General features: G+C 34.2%; 1 protein-coding gene across 1 annotated transcript; it reads right to left on the reverse strand.

The window, feature by feature from the left end:
- Positions 1–73: 73 nt before the first annotated feature.
- Positions 74–27,705, reverse strand: LOC130803469 (structural maintenance of chromosomes protein 5). The gene is made up of 30 exons (XM_057667576.1): positions 27,429–27,705; positions 27,110–27,287; positions 26,601–26,754; positions 24,099–24,172; positions 22,567–22,716; positions 22,352–22,456; positions 22,113–22,258; positions 18,462–18,573; positions 18,221–18,376; positions 17,749–17,870; positions 17,533–17,677; positions 16,145–16,210; positions 14,947–15,075; positions 14,762–14,860; positions 14,446–14,611; positions 14,221–14,366; positions 14,063–14,126; positions 13,849–13,973; positions 13,677–13,754; positions 12,237–12,309; positions 10,587–10,690; positions 8,324–8,440; positions 5,584–5,661; positions 5,310–5,409; positions 5,153–5,207; positions 2,419–2,467; positions 2,248–2,335; positions 2,092–2,164; positions 488–591; positions 74–387 (listed from the first exon to the last, which is right to left on the reverse strand). Exons 1-30 carry the CDS (start codon positions 27,464–27,466, stop codon positions 326–328), a joined length of 3,156 nt encoding a protein of 1,051 aa, XP_057523559.1. The 5' UTR covers positions 27,467–27,705; the 3' UTR covers positions 74–325.
- Positions 27,706–27,753: the final 48 nt, after the last annotated feature.

The raw sequence follows: 27,753 nt of genomic DNA on the forward strand, positions 1-27,753 counted from the left end.
TACCTTAATTTAATCAATTTAACTTATACTTGCCCCGACAAGCCCATAATAAGTACTTGAGTTTGAAATCAAATGAACACATACTGCTCAGCACCAAAAAATGCATTAATTCAATCATTACATGGCAGATAGCTGCGTTCGAGATCTAAGTAATTAGTTTGCACAAGTAGTGAGCCTCTTGTCTGTAATATTTCCTATGAATTATGATAGGCTTAATTACAAGAACAAAAAGACCAACTGATTCACAAAAGGAAAATCAAACCTACATTACAGGAGTTATTTTTAAAATTGTACGATTATTCACAATAAATATTAACACAGATTTTCAGCATTGAGCTTTGCTCAATTGTCCTATGACCGTACCCCAGCGCTCTCCATTGCTCCACACTATATGAAAAGTGAAACATCAAAAGGTCCTAGTCAGCTTGGACAATAACTCACATCGATAATGAAAAGATTCTACACATTTTTTGCTACGAAAACTTACATTTAGAAGGCTCCTCGATCCATGGTCCATTCATGATATTCAGGATGCTACACGCTTCACTGTATTCCAAGTCAGGTAGCAATTTTGGCGTCAGCAAAAAACACCTGAAAAGGAAAGCCACCAGGAAATCAAGAATTGGTCACATATATACATAAGAGTGTTGGTCAATTTGGCAATGAAATATATGCAGCTGAAATCGAGGTGCAGGAATGGTCAAATGAGAATTGCGTAACAAAACTTGGCCTTCTTTACTAAAGTTGCAATCCAGAAGGAAACAGCATATCTTGAGTAGATCCTGCACCAATTATTTAATCCACAAAGCTGTACAACTAATTTGTCCTTAATCTTGTATATATACCTTGTGTATCAACCGTATTTTGAAAAGCTTTGAGGCCTACTCTCCATTTCTGAGTTTTCCCAAGTTCAACTCCATGTGAGCTTTTTGAGTTGGTTGGTGTAAACTTAAAGGCATGGAGAGAGTACTTGTTAGGTACGCTATCTTAACCACTGGGTCTAGCAAAGCTACATTCTGTTAGCAGTATGGCAATAGTGTGCTTGTAGCATTCTACCCAGTAGCTATTCAAATCAAGCAAGCTTCTCTGTACGTGAAATTTAATTTTCAAATATTAAAAAGTATCGAAGATTTGATTATTTTTATCAGGATGGTGTTAATCCAATATGCCATGATCTGTTACACACCCGCACCTGTTCCTGTCAGTTTGTCACCAAGGCACAGCTTGATGACATACTTTCAAGAATCATATCATGGTGAAGGGCATTCAGAGTTGTAAAAGGAATGCGATAGTCAGGTGTTAAGCTGCTACTCTAACGCGACCAAGAAAGCGTGTCTAATTATGTAGAGATTCATGCTAAAAAACTTAGGCTGACAACAGTCACAACACAGGTTGCACTTGGTGGCAATCTGGGAAAAAAGATTCATTGACCTGAGATAAAATCCCAAAGAAGCTTGAGATTGGAAAATATGTAAATTCTTCATTTGGAATGAAGACAAACATATAGTTTTTGTGACATCTATCTTCCTAATGTTGAACCTTGTAAAACAGACTGACAAAATTGTCTCACACTGGAACCTTGTTAGTTGACAAAAAAGGAAGTTATACTTCCCATAGATAAAAATGATCAGTTTGTTTTGTATGTAGGTAAAACACTACTCTGATATTATAACTGATATGCTTAGGGAGTTTTAATACCTGCAAAATTTGTAAAGTTCCAATTCTGACAACACAGGGTCCCGCCAATCAAACAAAACTGACTAAAGCCATTTCCAATTACATATTCTACTTCCCATATCCACTTAAGCCTTACAGGTAACCAAGTCCATTCTGCAATACATTGTGCAGCTATATCCACTGACCCAACATACACGAGTCAAAGATATCACAGGCAGACCAAGTAGCACATAAATTTTACTATAACATAGAATTGATACTCCATTAAAACTCTAATCAACCAATTTTGTGTAAAGTGTTAATGACCATTACAAGTTACAAAAATCAAGAGTAAAGTGCTAACTTTGACGTATTCTAATCATCCCATCGAAGAACAGATCGTCAAATCCAAATCAGAAGAGAACAAGTTCTTACTGTGGTGTATTTGGTTGACTAGCAGCTCTCACCAGCTGCTGAAACATCTTTCTTTCATTGATGGGATCCATTCCTGGAGAGTAACACAGAGACTAAGTAAATATAATTTTGGTTAGATTTGTCTAATTTTTGTAGCAATAATCTAGCAGGAATTACCTTGATTAATTTCATCAACCACTCTAAAGGGGCAATTTGTTAGATCTTGTAGAGAAACAAGGTAAAGTATAGTTGAAACTGAACGCTCCTACACAAACAAAAAGAAGATATGACAACGTACAAATAGCTTAAATGAAGAAGTCAGAGAAACAACCCAGTTATGGAAATTACCCCTCCGGATTGATGATGGGCGCTAAGGACTTGAAGTTGGCCAGCTTGTCTGTTAAATACAAGGAACCAATTAAATTTTTAAGCTTTCACACAAATCCCCACCAATTCAACAGAATTAGAGGGATAACAATCTAGCACAAAAGTAGGTAATACGGAAACGTGTACATGCATATCTAGCATTACACTTTTACACTGACATAAATAACATCATTAACAAACAAAACATGAGAAAATATGGTTCAGCAATCTTCACTATGATTGTCTTATGCTATACTTGCTGATAATATTATCTGGTGTCAACACTTCAGTCCTACGCGAGCAAGGGGCTACACAAGCTTGTGTAGCAAGCAAACAGAGAGAGCATTACATAAAACCCGAGCCAATAGTAGGCAAAATGTACACCCTCCATCCCACGATAGGGTTTTACAAGATTATTATGTAAATAAAGGTGTGATTATACGATATGGTACATATGATATTAAAATGAGGAGAGAATCAGGAATAAACAGAACCAAAAATTGAGACGAAAAAAGAATAATGTGATAAAGACAGTAGACCTGTTTGGTGGAAAAGCAAATGGGACATCTAACTAATGGAAGTAAGAAAATCATGTGGGATGGAGAAAAAGAACACTACCCTAAAAAATCAACACTCAAAATTTCACAGGCATTGCTTAATAAGATTCTGAAACAGGAAAAAAAAAAAAAAAAGAAAAAAAAAAGAAACACTGTTACACCTCTGTTTTACAATACAATACCTGTCTTTCAACAATCACAATTTGACGCTTAATTTCTCCCAAGCTAAGGAAAGGTTGTGAAAACGATCGCCAAATACTTACGATGTTAAGAACAAACAACAATGAGCAAAATTAAGTTTGACAAAGTAACAAACAAGGACACAAAGATTTAAGGAGGTTCACCCAATGATGGCTATGTCCTCCGTGGTGTGTAGTTTATGTTTATATTATATCAAATGAATACAAACAACACTTCAATATGAAGAATTACAATTGAGATAGAGATAACAACAATAGGCTATGTGTTTGGCTTAAGGGTTGTGTTTGATGTGTTTTGCATACTTGAAGTGTGGGTATGAGAGCCCTATTTATAGTGCTAGGTACTTGAAGATGAATGGCTCACATAAATACATAGTTAATTTAGGGTAATGAATACTATGAAATAACTCTAAGAACTTGAAAAGGCATTATCTCAAGAGTCACACACATGAGACTCTTCACCTTAATCTTCATTAACACCAATAATTCCCATGAATACTCTTCACCTTATTACACCCTTTTGGATTCCACAACTCAAGAGTCACACACATGAATTCAACCCTTTAATGTGCACTCAAGTCACACATTAGTATACTATCATTTATAATCACATTAGTATACTACCATTCATAACAGGTTGAAAACACTATCCAATATGAAACTGATAGTATATTTATACAAATAAATGACCAAAGGAAAGACAATAGAAAAAACAGTGCCATATATTATGAAACAGAAGGTAGCAACTCAGTGATCAGCATTGTAAATAGAAAATCAAAACTCTCATGAAAATCAAATTAACCTTAGAGGTGTGAAGGTATCCCTGGGAGACACAATGGAATGCCTTCATTAGTATCTGCTTTATTACCAGAGCTTAAATTACCTTACAAATTTCCATAGATGTACTCATCTCATGTATACAGGAACATGTATTTATCCAGTAAAATTTGGTGGCTGAGATTTGGTGACATTCTGCATATCACTGATGTTTGCCTTCTTAAAGTAGGTTACGTGTTTCAAAGTAGAAATTTTTTCTAAGCAAAATAAACAGTTGCCAAGGCACACAAACACACAGCCCTAAATATTACCCTGTTTATCCCATTTAATTTGCACCTAATTTCAATTTAGGATTGTTCCACTTACAACCTTTCTTCTTTTAATAATGTCCCCACAATTCACTTTTTATTCCATCAACAAATTCATTTTCTCTTTTAATCTTTTACACTTATTTTTTCAACACACTTGTTATTTGTTTTTATTACCAACAACAAATTAATATTTACACATGTATCAAGAGGTGGAAATTAAATGGGACAGAGGGAATATTGAGAACTTAGGAGCAAATCACAGATCAAGATTGCATGTCATGTTTACACAAGATATTTTAAATTGAAAAAAGAAGTCACCCATATATGTATAGACTAATAGCGTCTTATAAATTAACATTGCTTTTATACATAATGCAGGGTCCAAATCATTTGTGATGAAGTAAGTTTTGTCAGCATAAAGTAAACAAACTAGAATAGGAATTCTAACTTGTAGTATCCAAGATAAAAATATCAAACACACATGTCAAAATAATCACACGCTATCTATTCATAATATAATGGATTACATCATCAATATAAAAAAGAAAATGGTTCATCTGTTTCTGAGTTGTGCAAGAAATGAAACAAAGTCCAGTTGCAATAACTAGAGAAATATAGAAAACATCATGCGCAGTGCATCTAATGTAAAAATTTTCTAAATTTGTGAAGAAAAAATTCAGGAGCAAGTAAAGTAAAATCATTTGAGCTTAATCCCATAAAGTCCACTTAAATAACTGTTGTTCCCTAGTAACTACTTCTACTGCCTTAGGTACACTAAGAAATACTCAGAGCAAAGTGCAAAGAACACAGATAAGAGACCAGTATAGCTTTATACTGAGAGCTAGTCAAACAGAAGACAGAAGGTAATTACCTGAACTTTACTTTTATAACTATACCATACGCACCAAAGTCCATGTCATGCTCATCTATCAAAAATTGGACAATTTATCAGTCTATCAACCCAGACAACAATTTATGTAACAGAAAAAAAAATTCAATTTAAGACGTCAAAGTTGATCTAGTAATACCCAATGATACTTCTCCAGCAACGGCCATCTCCTGGAAATTATGACCAAATGTTCCATTGATTTGTTGAACAAGATTCCTCAATGTTGGGAGCCAACTAGCCTGAAGCCAGAAGAACAATGTTGTTAACTATGAGATCATGCTAGGAGTACTGCTGAAAGATTGAATAATGAGAAGGGGGTCAAGATGGCTGAAAATAATGGAGAACAGAATTTCAGGGTTCAACAAAATGGTTGGTGAAGTTTTACTTTATCATTTATTAGTGAAGAGAATCACCTTTAAGGCATCTATTTCAGCTAAAAGTGTTTTCAATCCATCTTCCTCTTCTCCAAGTGTTTTTTCCAGAGCTTCAATCTGCCATGCATAATTGTAAACCAAAACATAAGTGAAACAGATGAAATCATTGAAAAAATTTGCAGATGTTGCCACAATTGTGGTAACGATTGGCGATGTTGCGACTAGCTTCTGGGACTTTGCTGTGTGAATTGTTAACTTGAAAAATATTCTGTTTATCGTTGTAATTCAAGTTTGTTAGAATGTAGATTTTATTTAAAGCTTATGCTAGACCTTTTAGAGTGAGAACCATCCTTTTATATATATATATATATATATATATATATATATATATGAAGAAGTTCCAGTGAGAAACACCCTTATATGAAAACTGTGAGAACCAATCTGGCCGACAAAAATGTGTTACTTTTTTACTAAAAAGATGTTACTATTAGGCAAAAATGTGTTACTTTTTTTTAATAAAAAAAGATGATACTTTTTGGCAAAAAAATGTTACTTTAAGGAAAAAATTCTGAAAAAACTCACAAAAAGGTGTTACTTTTTACATAAAAAGATGTTACTTTTTGATAAAAACGAGTTACTTTGTATTATATTGAAAAATATATTTTAACCTGAAAGTAACAATTTTTTTGCTAAAAAGTACTAGCCTTTTTTAAAAACAAAAGTAACATTTTTTTGTCCAAAAGTAACACATTTTCTGTAAAAAAGTAACACATTTTTATTAGGTATATTGGTTCTCACGGTTCTCATATAAACTTGGTTTTCACTGGAACTTGACCCTATCATCAACATCATCCTACCCAGTATATCCGCGCATAGAGGACTAAGGCCAGGGTCTGGGGAGGGAAAGACGGCGGCAACTCATACCCATAAAGGAGAGCGCAACCAAAGGAGTCCCCCAGCTCAAGGAAGATAAAGAGATGTGATTAACGTGCAAGATAACTTAAAGGCCTAAAAAAGGGGAGCTACTACAAAGGAAAACACAGAACTAAAAGAAAGGAAACGATAAGAGCATGAGGTTACGGGCACTAAAAGGAAAACTAAGCAGACATTAAAAGTCTGGGACATGGATATGTCGTCTCTAATTGCTCCTATCCCTAGTCAGGTCTGCAAAGACGTTTAACTCATGCAAGTCAACTCTTATTTGCTCATCCCAAGTTCTCTTGGAACTTCACCCTCTATATATATATATATATATATATATATATATATATATATATATATATATATATATATATATATATATATATATATATATATATATATATCCATTGAGAACCATCCTTATATGAAAATCATGAGAACCAATCTATCTGACAAAAAAAAGTGTTACATTTAGGTAAAAAAGTGTTGCTTTTTTAACAAAAAGGTGTTACTTTTTACATAAAAAAGTGTTACTTTTCGGAAAAAACGTGTTACTTTGTACAATTCGATTTTGGAAAATTTTTCTGATAGTAACACTTTTTTGCTAAAAAGTAACATTTTTTTTTAATAAAAGTAACATTTTTTTTCCCAAAAGTAACACATTTTCTGTAAAAAAGTAACAGTTTTTATCATGTAGATTAGTTCTCACGGTTCTTATATAAGCTTAGTTCTCACTGGAACTTGACCCATATATATAGGGTCAAGTTCCAGTGAGAATCAAGCTTATATAAGAACCGTGAACCAATCTCTACGATAAAAATGTGTTACTTTTTCACTAGAAAAGGTGTTACTTTTGTATAAAAAATAACTTTTGTTTTTAAAAAAATCTAATACTTTTTAGCAAAAAGTGTTACTTTCAAAAAAAATATAAATACAAAGTAACACGTTTTTTTTGAAAAGTAACATTTTTTTACGTAAAAAGGTACACCTTTTTGTGAGTTTTTTTCAGAATTTTTCTTGAAGTAATACTTATTTGCCTAAAAGTATCACCTTTTTTTCAAAAATAGCAACATTTTTTGCCTAAAAATAACACCTTTTTAGTGAAAAAGTAACACTTTATTGTCAAGCAGATTGGTTCTCATGGTTCTCATATAAGGATGGTTTTCACTTGAACTTCTTCCTATATATATATATATATATATATATATATATATATATATATATATATATATATATGGGAAAAATAAGGTAAAAATAACTAGAATGGTAAAAGAAAACCAATTTCAAGGTGTACAGATACGACGCGTTTTCTCAACTACAATATTTTTTTCAGTTTTTATTAAATTATAAAAAATTACTGTAGCTCAAAACATGCAAACCTTTTTAACTGAACATGTACATTGTTTTAGTTAATATGTATACCCTAAAATTGATTTTAAATTTTCACCCAAACTAAAAACCAAGTGTACATATTCAACCTTTAGGGGTACATATTCTGAAAGAAGTACATATACACTGTCTAGGGTACATATTTTCAATGAACCTTTTTATTATTCAAAAAGACTAGAACATAAAAAACATATGTACCCCATATGTACCCCCTAAAAAGACTTATGTACTTAGAAAATTGGTTTTACTGTTTTTACCACTTTAATGGTTGCTACTTCATTAAATAGATAAACTGCATGAAATGGCTAACATAACAGAGAAACTGCATATAATGAATGTACTCCATGATTGAAAATCACAGGTACCAAGTTTTGCGGAATGGTATGCCCAAAATTCCTTATATATCAACTGTAATATAAAGGAACAATCTCATTTTTATTCTTTGGATGAAATATATATGGTGCATTACCTTTGTCTTTCGTATTTCATACTCAGCCAAAACATTTTGATTGAGAAGAAGAATGGAACTAGCTTGTGCCAAAGTATCTTGAATAGCAGCCTCAAGATCCTCAATTGTAGCAGGCATCTGCAGGCAAACATAAATACATATGTAACTGGAGAAGAGCTTCCTTTTAAGGCAACAGCAACATTTTCAAATTCTCATAACATCATTCCCAATTTATAGGAAGTTGCATAATCATCATTCATGGTCAGAGTTGTGAATAATTTAAGCCTGTTCATTAGCTTAATTAAAAAAAGGAATTTGATTATGTTTTTTGTATCTGTTCATTTGTTCATATTGTGTTTGGTTTCAAGAAAAAAATGCATATTAATACTTCATACATATTCCAAATATTCAATAAAAATGAGCGATCTGATGGAGTATCTATGCATATTGTGGACTTGTTGGTGTTAAACAAAAACAAATTGCTGTGTTTGATTATTAATATTAAATGGTAGTAATGAAAATACACAGTAATTTAGCTAAAAATAATTACTCGACAAGGTTTATGGTCATATTTGTCCTACTCTTAGCATTTTTCCCTTCACAAAATTCATATTTACCACTTGGGAGTTGGGAGGGTGAAATTTGCTGGCAATGGGAAATTGTGAAAAAAAAAAAATGCTTGAGGAGAGCTTCATTACTAACACTAGAATTGATTCTCCTTACCACAATGTAATACCATTAACGAAAGGCAACATAAGAGTTTTTAGAAAAGAGAATCTAAAGTCAGGGAGCATTAATGATAGATGACGTCACAAGCATTGATGTCAACTTCTTTTGCCCCAAGCTTCTTTTTCAGTTAAGAACCTGTCCTCTCCTACAAGATTATTCCTTTTCTTGAAAGATAAAGGGCAAAAAGTAGGCTTTATGTAAAATAGCTTGTTTAATAGTTGCGACTTGCAACCTATAATTGGAAAACTCACACTAGATCTATACTAAATTATTTGCCTCCAAAAGATATTTGCTCTACTAATTTCCTAAAAATGATCAACACTTGGAAAACTCAACATAGATATAGTTTGGCCAGTTCCATATAGCGGACAAGATTTTGAAACTCACATTTGGTAACCCCGGGATTTGGACAATTTCCAGTTATTTACGATAACACCTTACATTCATACTGTACATTTTTTCTTCATTAAATACACATAACCCTTTTCCCTCCACTCCAAAACTCTTTCCCCCAAAAATACATCCTCCTCCTTCATCAGTTCAACCAACTTAACTTCCTCTCTCTCCTCCGTACCTTTACTTTCACTAGACCACATCAAGAACTACAACACTTCCACTCATGTAGATCCACCTCAACTAACAAACACCTCTAGCGTCTCTTCCTTCCTCATCATCTCTCTCCTTATTTACTTTGATCCCTCTGATTGCACGAGCCAAGTGGCAGCAACAGTGCCAGAAACTTTGCATTTTTGATCCTCTGTCCAATCTTATTCACAAAGCACCACATACAAATCCATAGGGACTAATTTTAAATATCTTCCTAAACCATTCTACCCCTACATCTGCGAGAAAATCCTTCTCAAACAAATTTAAGATATCTCCAATTTTAGATATAGGTCTATCAGGAAAATTAACCATCAATTGTTTCCAAAAATCCTTTTATCACCAGTCTGAAACAGTTGCACTGGAAACGAGGAACCCCTGTGAACAAGAATTACTATATCGTTCAATTTTTTTCTGGTAATGGCAACAAGAATTAGAGTCTTAAGCAAGAGCACAATGGATCTATTAGACTAAAATAACTCCATTCTTGAAAGCTTTTGTATAGCAAATTAGCAACTTCCAAGGAAAAAAATCAAATGGCACATTGATATTATGAATACAGATGCATTTACATCAGGATTTTAACTTTCAAGTATCTGATGACTTCAGATGTCTACAAGAGTGTAATAAATTAATCGTAAAAGTCAGATATATGATGCATTGACTACACGAGGCCTTTTTGACAAACTTCCATCTAGATTGATTCCAAACCATCCAGTGAAAAGCACACTTAGTGGTTAGAGTTGAAACAGATCATTCATATGCAATTTAAGAGGATGTACAAATGTAAAAACCAACAAAATAAAATTACTCAGTGCCGACAAAGTGGCTCCCGCCTAAGTGGGGATTGGAGTAGGGTGGGTCAGACGAAAACAACCTTACCTTGCAAAAAGGAGGTTGTTTCCAATTAACCCTTGATAGCACATAAAAACATCAAAAGACAAAAACAAACCTCACAAAAGGCCTCCTTAATTTGATGAGTCATCTTCACAACAGATTCTGCATCTCTCTTGGCATTTGAAAGCAACACCTTGCGATGTTCCATTTCTTTTTCACCTGGTTAGTGAGAAGTAAAAATGAAAATGGAGAACATTTCAAAGATGTGCATAGACAGGATATAAATAATTCCATTAAGAATTTAAAAAAACAAAAACCAAATGTTACCTTCAGCAACCCATAGCAACAAAAAAAGAACCGAAATAACACAGTTAATGATACACAACTTAATAAACATGATCTCAAAATTGGAAGAACATCTAGCATCACCTGAAGGGGACAGTGATGATGATTGTTGACTCAAGATTTATAGAATCAATCATATTTGACAACAGGACAATGACTGAATTTCAAAGTATTAGTGTTATACACCTCTCAGAGGTTCTCTATCCTTAGATATCACTCTTCAAATTGATTTTACCCCAAAACTCTAAAGTAACAATAAAATGGAAAAAGTCATGTTGAACTTTCCATTAAGCCAGATGAGGTCGCATTGGTTCTTGTTCGGGTAATATATAAATGGGTCAAAAACTCTGACTAGAATCTAACCCATTTAGTTAATTGGGTAGAAAATCACAACCCGAACTCAACCCTCTACCTATACCTGGTCAACCTGATTTCAACCCACTTAACCAGTTTATGTATACATAGACAAACTTAAGACATTTCAAAAGGTCATTTGATCTGTTTGGTTTGGTCTAAAATTTTTATTTTTTAATTTACGAGTTGTTTATTTTGAATTTACAACGAAAAATAGAAAAATGTTAAATGAATTAAGTTTAGGTTATACGAATTGATTTGACTCAAAACTGACTCGTTTAATTAAATGGGTTATACAGGTTTGCTACAGGTTTAAGATTTTGACCTTAACCTAACCCATTTAATAAACACGTCAGGTCAGGTCAACCCATTTACTTAATTGGGTAAATAGTTTCAACAAAACCCACTTATTTCGGGTTAGGTTCAGATCCTGTTAGAAGGTTGGGTTAGAAAGTCGGATCAGTTTTTGCCAAGCCTACTTTCCACATCACATCTAAGAGACTTAATACTTACAATGATGCTCCTAGTACCCACAGAAGTGAAATTCATTTCAAATATCCACAGTAACAAAAAGCTTATCAACTTGAGATCCTTGATTCTAAATTCAATAGACATCTGTTTATTTACAAAAAAAAAAAGACACAAATGCAATTCAACAAGCCACTTTTATTTGTTCCATCAAAAGCCACATCAAGCCAGTAATTTTCAAACTTTATTACACATGGGAAACCTCTTTCCAGTATTCCAATGAAAATATCACAAGAAAAAGTTGACAGCTTTCATAACAAAAAAATTTACGTTTGAAAGGGCATTAAACGATTATCCCATGCGCCTTATTCATACTATAAGAAACACTGTACAAATTACTATTTGAACAGCTTGGACTAATTTTTATAATGATTACTCTAAATGAAACAAATAACTTTAAAAAATGGCTATAATAGTACCACAGAGCAGGTTAGCAAAAATTTGTGTTAAAAAAATTTCAAAAGAGACATTTACATTACAAAGTTGCAAACACACCAAGACAGAAGATGACGAGCTTTCCACACGAAAATGCACTTACATTGATCCTTATACATGGCCGCTTGTAAAGCAACTGCTTCTTGCTCCTTATGTTCCGTTTCAGACTCTCGTATCTAGAGAAGAATAACATGAATAAGATTTCACTTGAAAGGAAACAAAAAATACAATACAACCAGAGTGCCAACTGCCAAGCATAGCCCGTGAAACTGGGACAAAGAAAGAATTCTACAGCTAGGTCTATGGATAAACAAGGCACACAAATTTAGCATGTTCCTACGCATAGTAATAATCATCAACATTGCTGTCATGACAATATAAATGTTGTCATAATAGTCCTCACTCACTCCTCACTATAGAGGGAAGGGGTTGTTCTCTAGTACTACTAAGTACTAACAGCTTAGCTGAGCTGAACTAAAAGAATAAAACATAACTGAATGAAACAAGGATGATTAATAGCCAAATGAATAGAGAAATGTGAGTCAAAGGGATGTATTACTAAACTCAACTGAAATGATTGGATGTTGAGGAAAACAGGCCCAAAATCAAAAATTAAACTATCTTCAGATAAATTTAACATGATTCACAAACTTTTGGCATGCTCAGAATGAAAATAATGAATTCCAGCAACAGCAAATTTCAACTACTATCTGAAATTGGAATTAGTTGCAACTTGTAAAGATTTTTAACATAGGCGAAACTTGAAACAACTAATGCCCAAGGTATCAACCTTGAAAAGGAAAAGGGAAATCAAGAATTTATACAGAGCAGGCAATCCAATTTCAGTTATGAATTATGATAATAACAACTAAAATTATCAACTGAACAATTAAGAAGCAATTACAATAGCGTTGGCCACTGATTAAGCCTACATGAAGTATTGGGCAGAATCCCTTTTGGTTTAATACATATGTTACTACCTTTAATTTTAGCTGCTGATTCACATATAATAGAGTAAATGGGTAAATGCTTCCTCTAACATTAAATAGTTGCAACATTCAACCAAAAAGCACTCACATTCAAGGGAGAAATGTGTAAGAGCTGGGTATCTTAAAAACAAAAATCCAGAGGGGATGGGAGCTGAGAAATCCTAAAAAGATGTGCAGATGACAAACAAAAAAAATATCAGTATAGAACACCTAAGAAGCATAAAGTAAATACTATTAGTTAAAATTATAAATATATAAAAGTCACTTAATCAGATACAAAGTTAAAAAAAAACTTATCAGAACAATGGTAAAACATGAGCATGTTTAATAGACTTATGTTCTCAATGACACCAGTACTAGAAAAATCGCCAAATTTGAAACTTATTGTTCCAACTTTTGATCTCCTGATACAAGAAATTTCAATTAACTTCACTCACTAGCGCACTGGAATGAAACTACTGAACCCAACATTTTCTTAGGCTGCAGGCCCTTTTTTCAGCATTATCAGATCAAAAATAATTGAAAAAGTTCAACAAGATGAAAGAAGTGACTACCTTTCCTTCAATTTCAACAGCGGAAAGGCGTGCTTCAGCAAAACTCCATTTATGTGAAAGAGCATCCATAAGTAAATGCTGAAGAGTGGTAAGACAGAAGGAAAATATTTCACAAACTCTAGAGCACCATTATACTTTATCAGAAAAAAGAAACGACAAAATAATGCTTTACCTTTATCTCAATAGCATTATTAAACCGCTGGACATTCAACTCTTCAGTTTTTTCATTAAGGCTCACAATTTGACCATCAACATCCCCCTCCTTTTCTATGGATAACAATCTAAGTTTCTTCTGGTCTGACAATTTGATCAAGCCAAATCAATTATGAAAGCGAACTTAAATTTCAGATAAGATAATGCAAGCAGACAATATTAAGGAGGCTTACTGATACGCTTTTCAATATCCTTTCGCTTTTTCCTCTCAAGCTGGACCCTTTCATGAATCGCTTCCTGCAAGAATCCGCATAAACACATACATAACAATTTTCCACAAAACTGACAATATGCAGACAACAGAAACAACTTTTTCTCTGTTCCAGCATACCCGTTGTCTGTGATAATTGGCCTCTGCATTTTCAATCTGTTTAAGCTCACACTGCAGAGCTTTAACACTTTCGTCACATTCAATGATCGTTCGTTCAAGCGTAATTTTTCTAGACCTTAGATCATCAATTTCTGAATTATCTGAACCTGTGAACAGAATAATTAAGTGCACATCAGAACCTGCCCATCCGTAACAATGAAGCGGCATAAAAAGGCGTAAACTTACTGCATGATAGAAGTTTGAATCTAGAAACTGGCACCACACTAGCAGACACATGATGACCATATCTAGATCTAGACCAACTATAGTGGTTAGCTGGAGTCCAAAAATCAAGTATTCCCAACTTTTCAACCTCATCAGCCCTTCGATCAGTTTCCGCTGTGCCAATATACTGAGAACAATGGAATGGGTGTCACTGAATCAGAAGTAACATCAATGTGCCAAAATAAGTGAAACAAAAACATTGTCCATCATTGTTTCTTATAAAGTTATCCTTGGACAAAAATTTAGAATGAACAACCAGAAGAAACAGTAAGCTTACAGAATGATCAAGACCAGACTGACTAATGAGAACCTCCCTGACAGCAGCTGGAGCATCAAAGATTTGATCAAGCCGAGCACATATCCCAATCTTACGCATCTGCAAATAACTCAACAACATTAAAGAGGGGAAGAAACTCTAGATATCTTAAAGTAGAAAAAAAGAATGTGTTACAAAGTGTATACCTCCTCTGAAATTCGAGGTGAATCTCTACTCTGTTCATTATTCTGAACATAGTTCAGGATTGGAACATCAAATGATTTCATATGCTTAACCAAGAAGTCCCGATCATCAGGATCTTGGGTGATAAAGGACTAAAACATCAAAGCAAGAACACAAAAGAATAGAATGTCATTTCAGCTGGGAGAGTAGGCAACAGTAAAACCAACAAGTTTCAAATACACTGCTGTAGAGCAGAACATGCAAATACTCGCAGCTGAATAAAACACAATCACAATCACTGTCTAATTCTAGCAGATAAGAAAACATGGAACACTTGTACTTTTAAAAAACAAAAGCAACAATGTTAGTACAGATACCACTTTCGGCAGCGCAAAAGTTCAACTTACAACGCAGAGCAGCAGAGTACAAGCTGACCCCAAAACAGATACTACTCCATCCCTTTGAATTAGCATTAAAGAGAAGATGAAGTATTCTTAAGGAAAAGGTGGATACCTGGTAATAAAAGAAGAGAGAGATTGAATTGTGTAGATGAAATTAAAAGAGTGTTAAAATGTATGGATGAGATTAAAAGAAAGTGGTTCCATTTCCAAATAAGGACAACCCAAAATAAAAAAAGGCATATAAAGAGGGACGGGGGGAGTAAATCACTAAATAATATGTACATTGCCTATAAAAAACAAGAAACGTTCAAATAGAACAAGTCGGTAACAAAATCCAACTGAAAGCAAGGAAAGTGAATAGATTAATGCTCCTACAGCCTTTTACCAAGACCAATGTGTTATAAGCACATCCATCAAAGCAAACTTTGCATGCCAATCCAACCTAAACACCTGATAAATACAAAGAATGCATCCTACCAAAAAACCTCGTTAAATACTGAATGACAAAAAAACAAACAAACAATATTGATAAGGCATGAGATATCTCTTCACCACCACTTCCAATATTGCTCTAAAAATCACATTGAAAAAACTCATACAAAGAAGGGTAACAGAGAACTACTCTCCTACCCTCCCGAAGTCCAAATCCACCCATCCCAAAGAAGAAGAAAAAGATACGGGATACCAAAAAACTACAACAAACAAATCTATGTCACACACACTAAAGTAATACCAATCCAACCGATCTTACATATCTACACTCCACACAAGCATTTTTGCATGCAGCTTATATTAAGAAGACAATTAAGATTAAACACACCTTCCATATGTAAAATGGAACCTGACCCCCCAAGTAGTCAGCATGAGATTGTTCCTTGACAGTAACCTATATTCACAGCATAGAAAAAATAACTTACCATTAGAAAGGCAAAGCCACCATCAGTCTATATCAACCCTTCTTACAGAAATCAAGCACCAATCAATGCAGTGTTCTGGGACATGATTTGTATACAAAAATATACACTCTAAAAGAAAGGAAAGAGAAAGAAGACTACATTACAAAAAAACCATAGCAACGGTATCAATTATGAGAAACCATGCACACCAAATCACTGGGAACAGCTTCCAGTGTAGACTCATTGACAAGAAATGACGTAGAAATTCAGATAATAAACAAAGAAAATTCATTTGAAAACAGTCAAACACTTGCAGTACCAACGTATTAAAAACAAAAGATGATGGGATCCCAAGTCACTCAAATTCATGTTATAATTGCAGAATGCCGGATCAAAAGTTCAAGTAATTAAACATAATGCTTCGGCCTCAGACAGTTACATCAGTCCAAAAAAACCATCAAAAATACAATAACTACTTGAAGAAACGAGAAAGATAGATAATTCATAACAAATTTTCCTTCAAACTCATGCTACGTGTTAAAGATAATAAACAAGTGAAGCTAATAGTGATACCATAGTTGCTTATACATGTTAAAGCATCTTTTTAAATACAAAATGTTGATCTGCATTTAGAGAGGTTTAGTAAGATGTAGTTTTAGATCTCGTCTAAACATTACTGATATGATGTGGTCCACTTTCATCTTATCTGATATTTTTGATAATTACTATGGCTATTATGAGTAATGAGTTGTGACTAGGTCAAGTCTAAAATCTTTGGTTTGATCTAAAATTTTTTGCTCCAATCTAAACATTTAATTCTATTTCCATAAAAACAAGAAGTTAAAGTGATAGGCATTGCTTCACAATTCACATGACACACATTAAGGTACACTGCATATAACGTATATTGTAAAGCCAGTGTGCCATCTTACATTACTCGGACTCTTCATTTTGCTTCACATACCCGTGTCCGATCCTTGATCCTTGGACATTAGTATGGCACTTAGACACTTCATTTTAGGCGCAGAATTGAAAATTTAGACGTATCTGACACTTGGACACGTACAAGTATCCAACATTAGTATTCGAGTCCAAGTAACTTAGGTGCCATCAATGTGGGATCCAAGTCTACATATATAAACCTCCACCGAATCGCTTTTTCTATTACTAAGTCCAATTCATAGAAAAATCCTAGACGCAGGCATTAATACACAAAAAATGAAGGTGCAAACTAGCAATTAGAGAGCTGTCAGGGAAAAACTCAAACTGGTAAAATAACTAATGACACATGAGCCAGTTTAAGAAAACATACCTCAAGAAGAACAGGTCCAAAAACCTCTCTTTTTAACTTATCACGATTTTCTTGCAACCAACGGTAAGCTTCAAAAATCTTGTCCGCTCCAGTTTTTTGCAGCTCATGTAGGAGCTTGTAACTCCTATTTTCCATCTCTTTTAACCTGCACAGATTCTGTATTTGAGGATGAGATGCACCACCATCAAATTGAATGACAAGTGTAATAATTAAGACCTGTCAGCCAATCCTTCCAGTGTCCTTTTGTTTTGAGTAAAAAGTCTTTCCTTATCATACTTTTGTCGTTCAATATCTCTTCTATTGCTTCTTAGTTCTACAATATTGGCCTCCAATCTTTCCTGAATTTAAAAAATTAATAGAAAGAGATATTTAGGTGTCAATATCAAGACAATAATATAACAAATTAAAACTGACAAGTTTAAAAATCCATTAACACTCAACATCAAAATTGTTACTGGAAAAGGATGTTAAAGAAAATTGAACGAAAGAAAATTCTAATACATATTTGCACATAGAATGCCACTTTTACAAGAATAAATGAATCAGGAACTCAAGGGAAAGGATTTCCCACAAAGTGATGGTCAAAAAAAGTGATTTTGCAAGTTTCACGCACTATGTCACAAATGTCTGAATCATTTAAACTTATATTGCATGTAAGAATATAAAACCAAGGATCTAAATCTCATACAAATTCATCCTTTGGAGGTTCATAAGGTGGCAAGTTTTCCAATTCCAGTTCAGCAGCTTCTAGATCCAATCTAGCTTTCAATAAATTCTCGTGACGTGATTCTCTTTGTCTCTTCAACTCTTCAATTTCTCTGTAATTCCCAGCTACTCTGACTCCCTAAAAATGTTTCAAATTGATATTGAGAAGATTAAGGCGTAAAATGAAGTATTGAAAAGCAAGAAAGATAGGTAAGAAACACAACCCACTCATTTTCATTTTCCAAAAGTCGCCTACGCCTATCAGCATTGTCAGTCAAACTCTTCTGCAAATTTTTGCACTTTGAGACCTGCAGTGAATGTTCTTTCTTCTGCTTTCTGAAAGAAATTCAATAATAAGATTAGGAGTGAATCATCAAACAGTTGGGAAAGAAACAAAACTATAAAATATTTGTTGAAGCTGGCAACTTACAAGAATCAATGTTCAAGCACCATGATACAGTTTTCACTCCTAATGAAATCATATACAGTAGGACTGAGACAGTGCCATTTAAGAGAAAACTCAGCTGATATAGCAACTTAAACATCCAACAAGACAAAATTATCAATTGGTCAAAGAAAAAGGCAACAACCAAATGGCGCAACAGCCATTAACCAAACAGCCCCATAGCGGTTTATACCTAACCAACCACTACCTAACATGATGTAGGATCAGGGCCACCCTTTCTGACCTTCCTTAATTGCTGCAAAGAAAGTTGACTCTCCAGGGTCCCATTGACTAATTTAAAGCCCCAAGTTCTAGATGTTCATTAAATATCTTTTAATTGCTTTCAATAGATTAATTATATTGCTTTAATTTTGAAACATCAAAGTTTTATTTTGGTACGGTATTATATCTTCTGCAATTTTAATTAATTAGGAAAATAAAATAAAATCAGTTCAAGTTGAGAAACCCTATCCAATCACATACATCGAAAGTTGGCGCATGAAAGGGTGACAAAAACCCCGAAGGTTGAGGCTTAAATGTACCAAGTTCAAACTTTAGTTTAAGGAGGCGGGTACGGAGGTCCAATTCTTCCCTTCCCCACATCTCAATGGAATGTTAAACTAGACCCCTGCAAGCTTAGTCCAATGTTGACTTGTCTTCAGTCACGGGAGACCTATCTAATGCATGGCAAGACCTTTGGAAGCTCCTAGAAACATCCAGAAGGTGTCCAAGCACGGATCATACGCGCAATTATAAAAATATTAATTTTTAAAGATTAACTTTTAATTCAATAATGTCATCATCATCATCATCATCATCATACCCAGTGTATCCCGCTCATAGAAAACTAGGTCAGGGAGGAAAGAAAGACGGCAGCTCATACCCATAGAGGAGAGTGCGATCGAAGAGTCCCTCGGCTCGAGATAATTCAGTAATGTAATCCTATAAATTGGACGTTTATGCATTAATAAAAAACCGATTAGTTAATTCAAAAATTTTAGACTTTCAATCTTTTCCTTTATTTTCAAAAATTTCCTTCCAAAATTGGGCAAACTATAAATCGTCCATGCTAATTAGAACCTAAGCAATTCTAATTTGTGTTCTTGAAATCCATAATAATAATAATAATTAAGGGTGTTCATAACCAAGTACCAGACTATCAGGTATTTCGGGTACCCGAAAGCCGAATACCCGGTTATTCTAGTCATTATTTGAATGATCCATGTCCCAGCCTGAGTACCCGGTTATCGGGTATGCGAGTACAGGTAGATTGTATGAACTTTGGAGTAGCTGAACACTGGAATTTTTTTCCCCAAAGAAATGCTCATCTTTCTCACAATTCCCAAATTATTGTGAATTATGTATTTTTTGCATGACTTTCTATGTAATTTGAAAATTTTGGTCATTTATTAATGTCAACCATACATTTGATTTTCACCTTTCTATTTTTCCGACTCTTTCTGCAAATCGCAAACAATCCACTATATTTCTTCCTCTTCCTTTCCACACTCCATAATAATCATCAAACTAAAAACAATGGCTTCTCTTCCCGCCATAAAACTTATCCCATCAATTATATTACCTTCAAACATCAACCACACTCCTTCAATAATTGTTGTCGCCTTCTGTGAGTAGCCTCAAATACGACGTAAAATCACAATTTAGGGTTAAAGAATAGAGAGCAGAAATGAGGGATTAGACAATGGGAAACAGTGAGCGAGAAGAGATGAAAAATGAGGGAGAGATTAGGAATTAGGGTCAGTTTTTTTTTCTCTAAGTTACTGTCTGCAGGATTCAATTTTTAAATAAAAAAAATTTAAAAAAAAAATAATTCTAAAAAAATTCTTACATTTTAAACAGGTCAAAGGTTACCCAAAAAGTTTAAATTTTTCCACATGACCCGACCCAGTTTAGATGGGTGGGGTACCCAACCCAAGGCTTTATGTTTTTCTTTAAAAATAACACACCATTAATGCTTTGGGTCGGCAGGTCGGGTCAAGGGCGTCGAGTTTTTTTGAACACCCCTATAACAATTCTATAGAGCATTTGTATCAAAATTAGAATTAAGTTGATGTTCTATCCTTTTGCCTTCCATATCAATCACCAACAAAATCATCCCTCCACTAAAACATCATATCACACGTCATATATCCATCAATAACAATCATCATCATCATATTCCATCATCAGTTTTTGTTATCATCAACAAAAATACATCTTTTATTTTGTTTTTTGCTTTCCACTGATCCACATAAATTAACCAAAAAGTACCACAACTATCCCTTTTCCCTTCAACCCAAACGACATTTTTCAGACAAATTCCCCCTCCAAAACCATTTCCAAACCAAGATCCTAGCTTCAAGGATCAAATTCTATCTTTTCTAACTAACTTCAAATCTTTTCTATTTTTATGCTACCCTAATTCTACCTGAAATTCAAAAGTAATAAACTGAATTTCCATCCGCATCCACACGCCTAAACCCTCTCCTTTCCATCCCTAGTTAAGCTCCTAAAATCAAGGGCTTAATTTTACACCTTTTCTTACCATCCCCAAATTGAACAATATATCTGATTTTTAATCCTTTCCTCACGCCTGACCCCCTTAACACTCAAAGCCAAATTTGTCTTACCCTACGTTTAACCTCTCGTAATAGATATGAAATCTTGAATATGTAGAATTCGGTTTGTCACATCCGGTCCTACATCATAACACCACTTAAACTCTTTTCTTCATCCACCAACCAACTTCAAAAGATCAAGACCAATTGAGAGCAAAACCAATTGCACACGGGATTTACTTACGACATGATGGTAACAACACTAAGATGGGACAGTATTATTTTTTATATGCTCAAGGTTAGCATGTCACACTTTCTTCCATATTTGAACAACAACATGAATCTACCTTGAACTATGCGCTCACTAAAAGCGATAACAAAGGCAACAGTTGGATAGAGAAAGAAGATCTTTCTGAGACTGAAGTCTTTCTCTGGTTCTCCCTCCCTTATCAGCGAGGTAGAGACTTTATGAATCTTAGTGTTTGATAGCTGACAGAAAAATGACAGAAGTTCAATAAAAGCAAAGAACAAAATAGCAAAAGAAGGAGAGCGTGTGAAAGACTGTTTCAAATAGAGTGGAAGGATAGAAAAAACTCAAAGAATGGTCACTAGAATGTCGACTTTCCCGACAAATTGGGAATAAGGTGCCATGTGACTACTTTTGTTTAATCACTAAAAAGTGTGTCCCAAGACATAAATTCTTCCGGCTAGCATATGATATGGACCATGCCATGCCTGGGAAAACGTTTTCGTTGAGTTGGCAACGCAGAAAACCAAAGGACCATGCCTTGCCAACGATCCTGTGCAAATACGACAGAGCATTTTTAAATCTTGTCGATTTAACAACACAGTATGAAGACTAGAAAATTTACTCAATGGGTTGTTTGAGATCAGCTAAGATCCTTGCAGCTTCATCAAATTTCTTCTTTGCATCAGCTACCTTATCTTTAGCTTCTAAGTATTCAGCCTTCTTCATATCATACTTCAGCCAAGGTAACTTTTTCTTCATTAAATCAACCTGAATGTAGTTAAAGGATGAAATTGATCAAATGAAGTATACCAAAAAATATATTGTTTTCCCACTCCTTCCTCCACAAAACAAATAAAGAACCTGAGCTAGCAGATGTTCTCTCTGACGAACACGTTCAACATCTCTTTCTTGTTCAGCATGTTGAGCCTTAAGCTGACTTAAAGTCACTTTATTCCCATCAACAGCCTAAACAGAATAGATGGTATCATGGTATAAGATATGACAGCACTAACAATGTGTACAAGCTAGAATCATATCTGGACACATAAGCATCATGCCAAATGCCAATGACTTACTCTTTTGAGTCTTCCTAGCTGACTACTTTTTTCTATAAGAGCGTCATGTTGCATTGGTAGTTGAGGATCACCAACAGCATTTTCTGTAGCACGTAACAGATCAACTGGACTCAACTTGGCAAACTCGCAAACTTTGTCTTGTGGTAGAAACTGCATAGCCCCCAATCAATTTAAAAAAAAAAAAAGAATAAAGGTTAACAGTAATAACAAATGAGAAAGAAAAACAAAACATACATATACATTTATACACACACAATCGAAAGGATTTAAGTCAGTCGCAAATTCATCTCAAGTCCTCAAAGCTGAAGTAATTGAAATTAGTGACTAAACATGACACAAAAAAAAGTAGGAGCAAAATTGTCATGAACCTGTGTTGGAATGTTAATGAAAATAACTATGGGTTGTGTAACATTAGTTTGAGTGTTACCTAATCCATTGACCCCCATCAAATTATGAATTGTGTCAACCAAATTATGGTCAATGATGGCTTTTTCTGGCCCATTTTGGGCGAACCACAGTTTAAAAAGGTAAATTGGGCAACAAACATCTTCGTCACTTTGTTAATTGTTTTGAAAGTCAATTTGTGGTGAGCGTAACTGAAACTCAACTATCATATTTCTCACGGGTTTTCTTTTCGTGAATATGTTGGGACAATTTGATTCATCAAGGTCATTGAAGGATAAAAAGGTTGGAATCTTGAAGCACTCAAAACTTAGTTTGGGAGATTACAAGGAATTAGTTTTGTTTGAAATATATTTTCTCTTCTAAAAACAGCTTGTCCTCATTAGCAATACTCCTATTTCAGCCACTAATATAGTCTCTTTAACTATTATGAAAATAAGGCATTTTCTGTTCTCTCTCTTTCAGTTCAATGTCTCCTTCAGCAAATTTTCATAATATTGCATAGGAAGTCAACACCATGGATTCGATTTAGATAAGTGATGGAGAAAAAATAAAGACTACTTTGTCTATTAAAATTCATAATAGTAGTACATCAAGCCACATCAACCCAAAGAAAAAGCCGCAATCCATATCTGCAGAACTTAATGCAAAATCCTACTTGCGTTTATTGATGCAACCATGCATGTGATTGTGAATCCCTGTATCAAAGAATATGATAGGCTAACAAGAGACTTTGATATTTCTCCATCATCATTTAAGAGAGAACCCGGAGAAAATATTTCAAACCTTATAGAAATTTAAGACCAGTAGCGACCAGAATAATGATCATTAACAAAATAAATAGGAGTAATTAAGTAAAACAAAGACTATTTTCGTTATTTTTGGTTAAACAGCTCTAGAAAATTGTTATCAAGAGGAGAAAGAAAAAAGGGGGGGAGGGGGGGCTGTTCTCTAGAACATCAAACAATATCATCAGAGTCATTTGTCAAAGTTTCTGTGTTCAGCTAAATAGACACCATAGTGTAAGGAGAAATTTGGAAAATTATCCTGTTTGAAAAGATTAAATACATAATCCATCATTCATATTAGCCAACATTTAAGTTAGGTAAGTCACTAAATGAATAAACCACCTGAGTCAAATTGTCAACTTGGATATTGAATCTTTGAACAACCTCAATAACATCTTTCTTTGTTGTCATCTTGCCTAGAACCAAAAACAGATTGCATCAGCATTCAGTGTTTGACCATTTTCAAAGGAACCACAACAATAAAAATTATACAAGAAAGGAAGGTGTTCACCGTTTGACCATTCTCAAAGGAGTCACAACAATAAAAATTATATAAGAAAAGAAGGAAGAGGTTGAGTAAGCATACAAAACATTTCCACACAACAGTTTGCCCCTATCCTTAGTTTTAAAAAGCTTAAGGCGCATCGAGTGCTTGTCGCTTATTGTCGGTGTGAAAACGAAAAGCGCGACATTAGTGACAACCAACTCAATAAAACTTAATCACATCTCATGATCCATGAGGACAACCAACTCAATAGAACTTAATCACATCTCATGATCCATGAGAACAACCATTGAAATTGATATACTAATTCATGTAACTGACTTCAATCTTATGGAAGTAAGGCTTTGGCCTTATTGTAAGGCGCATCGAGGTGCAAAAGGGTCCTCGAGCCTAGGCACAAGCCACATGGAAAAAGCGTTAGTTTTTCATAGGTGAGGCACATCTTTTGGCTCAAAAGCTTATAAAAAATTCTAGAATATATTTGACACTTAAGATAATATGAAATTCATATTATAATTGAATATCATAAGGTTAATCTATTAATAAAGCGCAAAATGGCACATGAAGGTACCAAAATCTACATTTTAAAGCAATTTGTATATTAGTCCTTTGTGTAGTAGTTAAAAAGGAAGAGATAGAGAGAAATAAAAATGAAAAATCTAGAAGACATAAGACATATAAATGGAAGAGGAAATCGAATGAAGAAAAATGAAGAAAATTATAAGAAAAACAAAAAGCGACAAAGATTATCAAAGAAAAAAAAGAACAAAAAAGAAACTACAACAATGTCAGAGGCTTAATCTCAAAAGATTGGAGTCAGATACATGAACTAGTATTACAGTTCATGTGGTCATCCACATGGATTTTCCATTCATTCTGATTTTATATCATCTTAATTTATAAATCTAGATCATTCCTATCATTTTTCACTCTTTTTTACCAAGTCATCTTCGGTCTTCATCGCCCTCTTTTTAAGTCTCCTGAACTCCAACTTCCTCGCCAGGTTTGCTAATATCTCAACTTTGCATATGCCCAAATCATCTTAAATAATATTTTCCTTAATGTTTGCAACTTTTAAACCCTTTTTTATGACTGTGTATCGAATTTTATCCCTCTAGGTATGCCTACCCATCCATTGAATCAATCGCATTTCACTACTCCCAGCTTTCTACTATGATCCTTTCTAAAAGCTCAACATTTTGATTATATAGTAGCTTTGATCTGATGGTCGTTCGGTAAAACTTGTCCCTAAGGGCACACCTCAATCGCAAAATACTTTAGTAGTTGCTCTCCATTTTTGTCAATCACACTTAATTCTATGAATCACGTCTTCTTGGTCCTCACTACTCTGAAATATGAAACTAAGGTGTTTAAAACATCCATTTAAAACGATCTCTTTCTATTCTAGCTTTATTGTGTCTCTCGTTACCTTATTTTTAATTTCAAACCTCGTGATTCCAACTATCATCTCCATAATTCTAACTAAGCAATTTACCCTTTCCCTGGTCCAATCTGCCTACACTGTTATCAACAAGCAAAAAACATGCACCAAGGTATGTCTCTTTAAAAAGGCATGTATAAACTAAGTCTACGCTATTTTAGAGTGCACCAACTTTAAAAGATAAAAAAAAATAGTAAGTTTTTCCACTTGACAAGTACAATCAAGTAAAATCATTAAAAAATATTTGTTATTTTTAGGTTCATGCATACTAAAATAGTATGTATTAAATCTACATAAGATTATATCGTCTCTTTATATTAATTGAGTTATTATATAGGACCACATGAATAAGGCCAAAAAAAGACAAGTAATAAGAGAGAAGAAAATAGATGAAGAATGAAGAATCTAAAACAAAAAAATGAAGAATTTGCAACAGAGATGATAAAAAAGAAATGAAAAATAAACTGTATAGAGAGCTCCGCAAAATTGTAAAATTGTAAGCAATTCTTTGTTTTGCCCTATTTCCTTTTTCTCTATTCATAGACAAGAGCAAATCCTACTTCATTTTCCTTTAATCTAGAAGATTAACTTATTTGTCTAATTGTTATATGACAAATGGCTAACATAAAAATTCCTCCCATTTAGAAAAAAACAAAAGTGCATAAAGTGCAAGGCGCGAGAAAGCGCAGAATGCACACAAAAGCACGTGCCTCCTGTAAATCCCAGACTAATAAAAGCAATTTTTGCAGTGATGTGAGGCATGCCTTTTGAAACTATGCCCCTATCTAACAAACAAAACCAATATCTTTTTGCAAAAATTAAGGCAAAACTCAAGCAACAAATGAAGCCAAATTTAAAGGATCATATCAACTCTCAAGTATTAAAATTATCGCCTTACCATTCAATAGCCACTCTGACTTGTTACTCGTATCAATTTTACGAGTGATGCATATAGGCTTCTCCTCGGCCTCACCTCTCAAGGTGATCTTGATGTACCCAAACTCCTCTCCCCGCTTCACATATGCACCAATACTTCCTGCTCTACCAAGTATCTACAACATTTACATACCACCCTTAACCAAGTTCCAAAAAAAGGAAACAAACGACTACTTTATCCTTGTTGCAAGTAGGAGACTAGGAGCAATATACATTTAAATGGCAATGAACATGAGAACTCGTGCTTTGTTAAGTGAAAGCTTTAAAAAAAAGGCCAAATCAAATGTAGCCTCGATAAACATGTGGACATTAAAGCAAGAGAGGCAAAAACATACTTTCTCTAAAATTTAATAACCCCCAATCAATAGTCAATATAGGTATCACGCAAAAAGGTCGAATATTGCGGAATTTAAACGAATTGCGGGTAAAAGTACGTATAATTAAACTGGGACATAGAAAGCGTGTAAAAACCTGAGGATCACCGCCAAGACCAAGTGCAATAGCACAAACAATCGAACTTTTCCCGGAACCATTAGGACCAATTACTAGGTTTAAACGCGAACCAGGCTTACATTTCATATGATTAAAGGTCATGAAATTTTGGAGTTCAATCTCAGTAATATTTCCAGGTAAATAATCATCTTCCCCCCTGAAAACAAAATTGAATCAAAATTAGATTTACTTTTGAATAAAACTGCATAATTAGTATACTAGTAGCCGCAAATTCGAAAAACGTAGAACCCTAAATTTACAATAATACAGACGCAGTTAAGAATGAGTAGGTATGAACCTGCTGATTTTGGGGCGCTTAGCATGGCGTTTGTCCATCACAGACGGAAATTCGAAGTTCTTCAACTTCGATTGCAAAACCCTAACTGGTGAAATTTCTGGAATCGAACATGGTACTAGGGTTTATGGGTTGAAGTTTGTGATAAACGAGAGAGAGAGAGAGAAATGGCCCCAATTTGCAAGGAAATTGGCGCCAAAATGATATATCGAATGGGCTTGTAGTCGGGCTTATTTACCGGCGGTGAAAACGTGGCGGCAAATATTTATATAGTCGACCATCCTTCCGACTAGTTAAAATGTGGTTTTTTTTATGTGGAAGTTAAATT

Source organism: Amaranthus tricolor, chromosome 17, assembly GCF_026212465.1.
Source record: "Amaranthus tricolor cultivar Red isolate AtriRed21 chromosome 17, ASM2621246v1, whole genome shotgun sequence".
NCBI classification, from domain to species: Eukaryota; Viridiplantae; Streptophyta; class Magnoliopsida; order Caryophyllales; family Amaranthaceae; genus Amaranthus; species Amaranthus tricolor.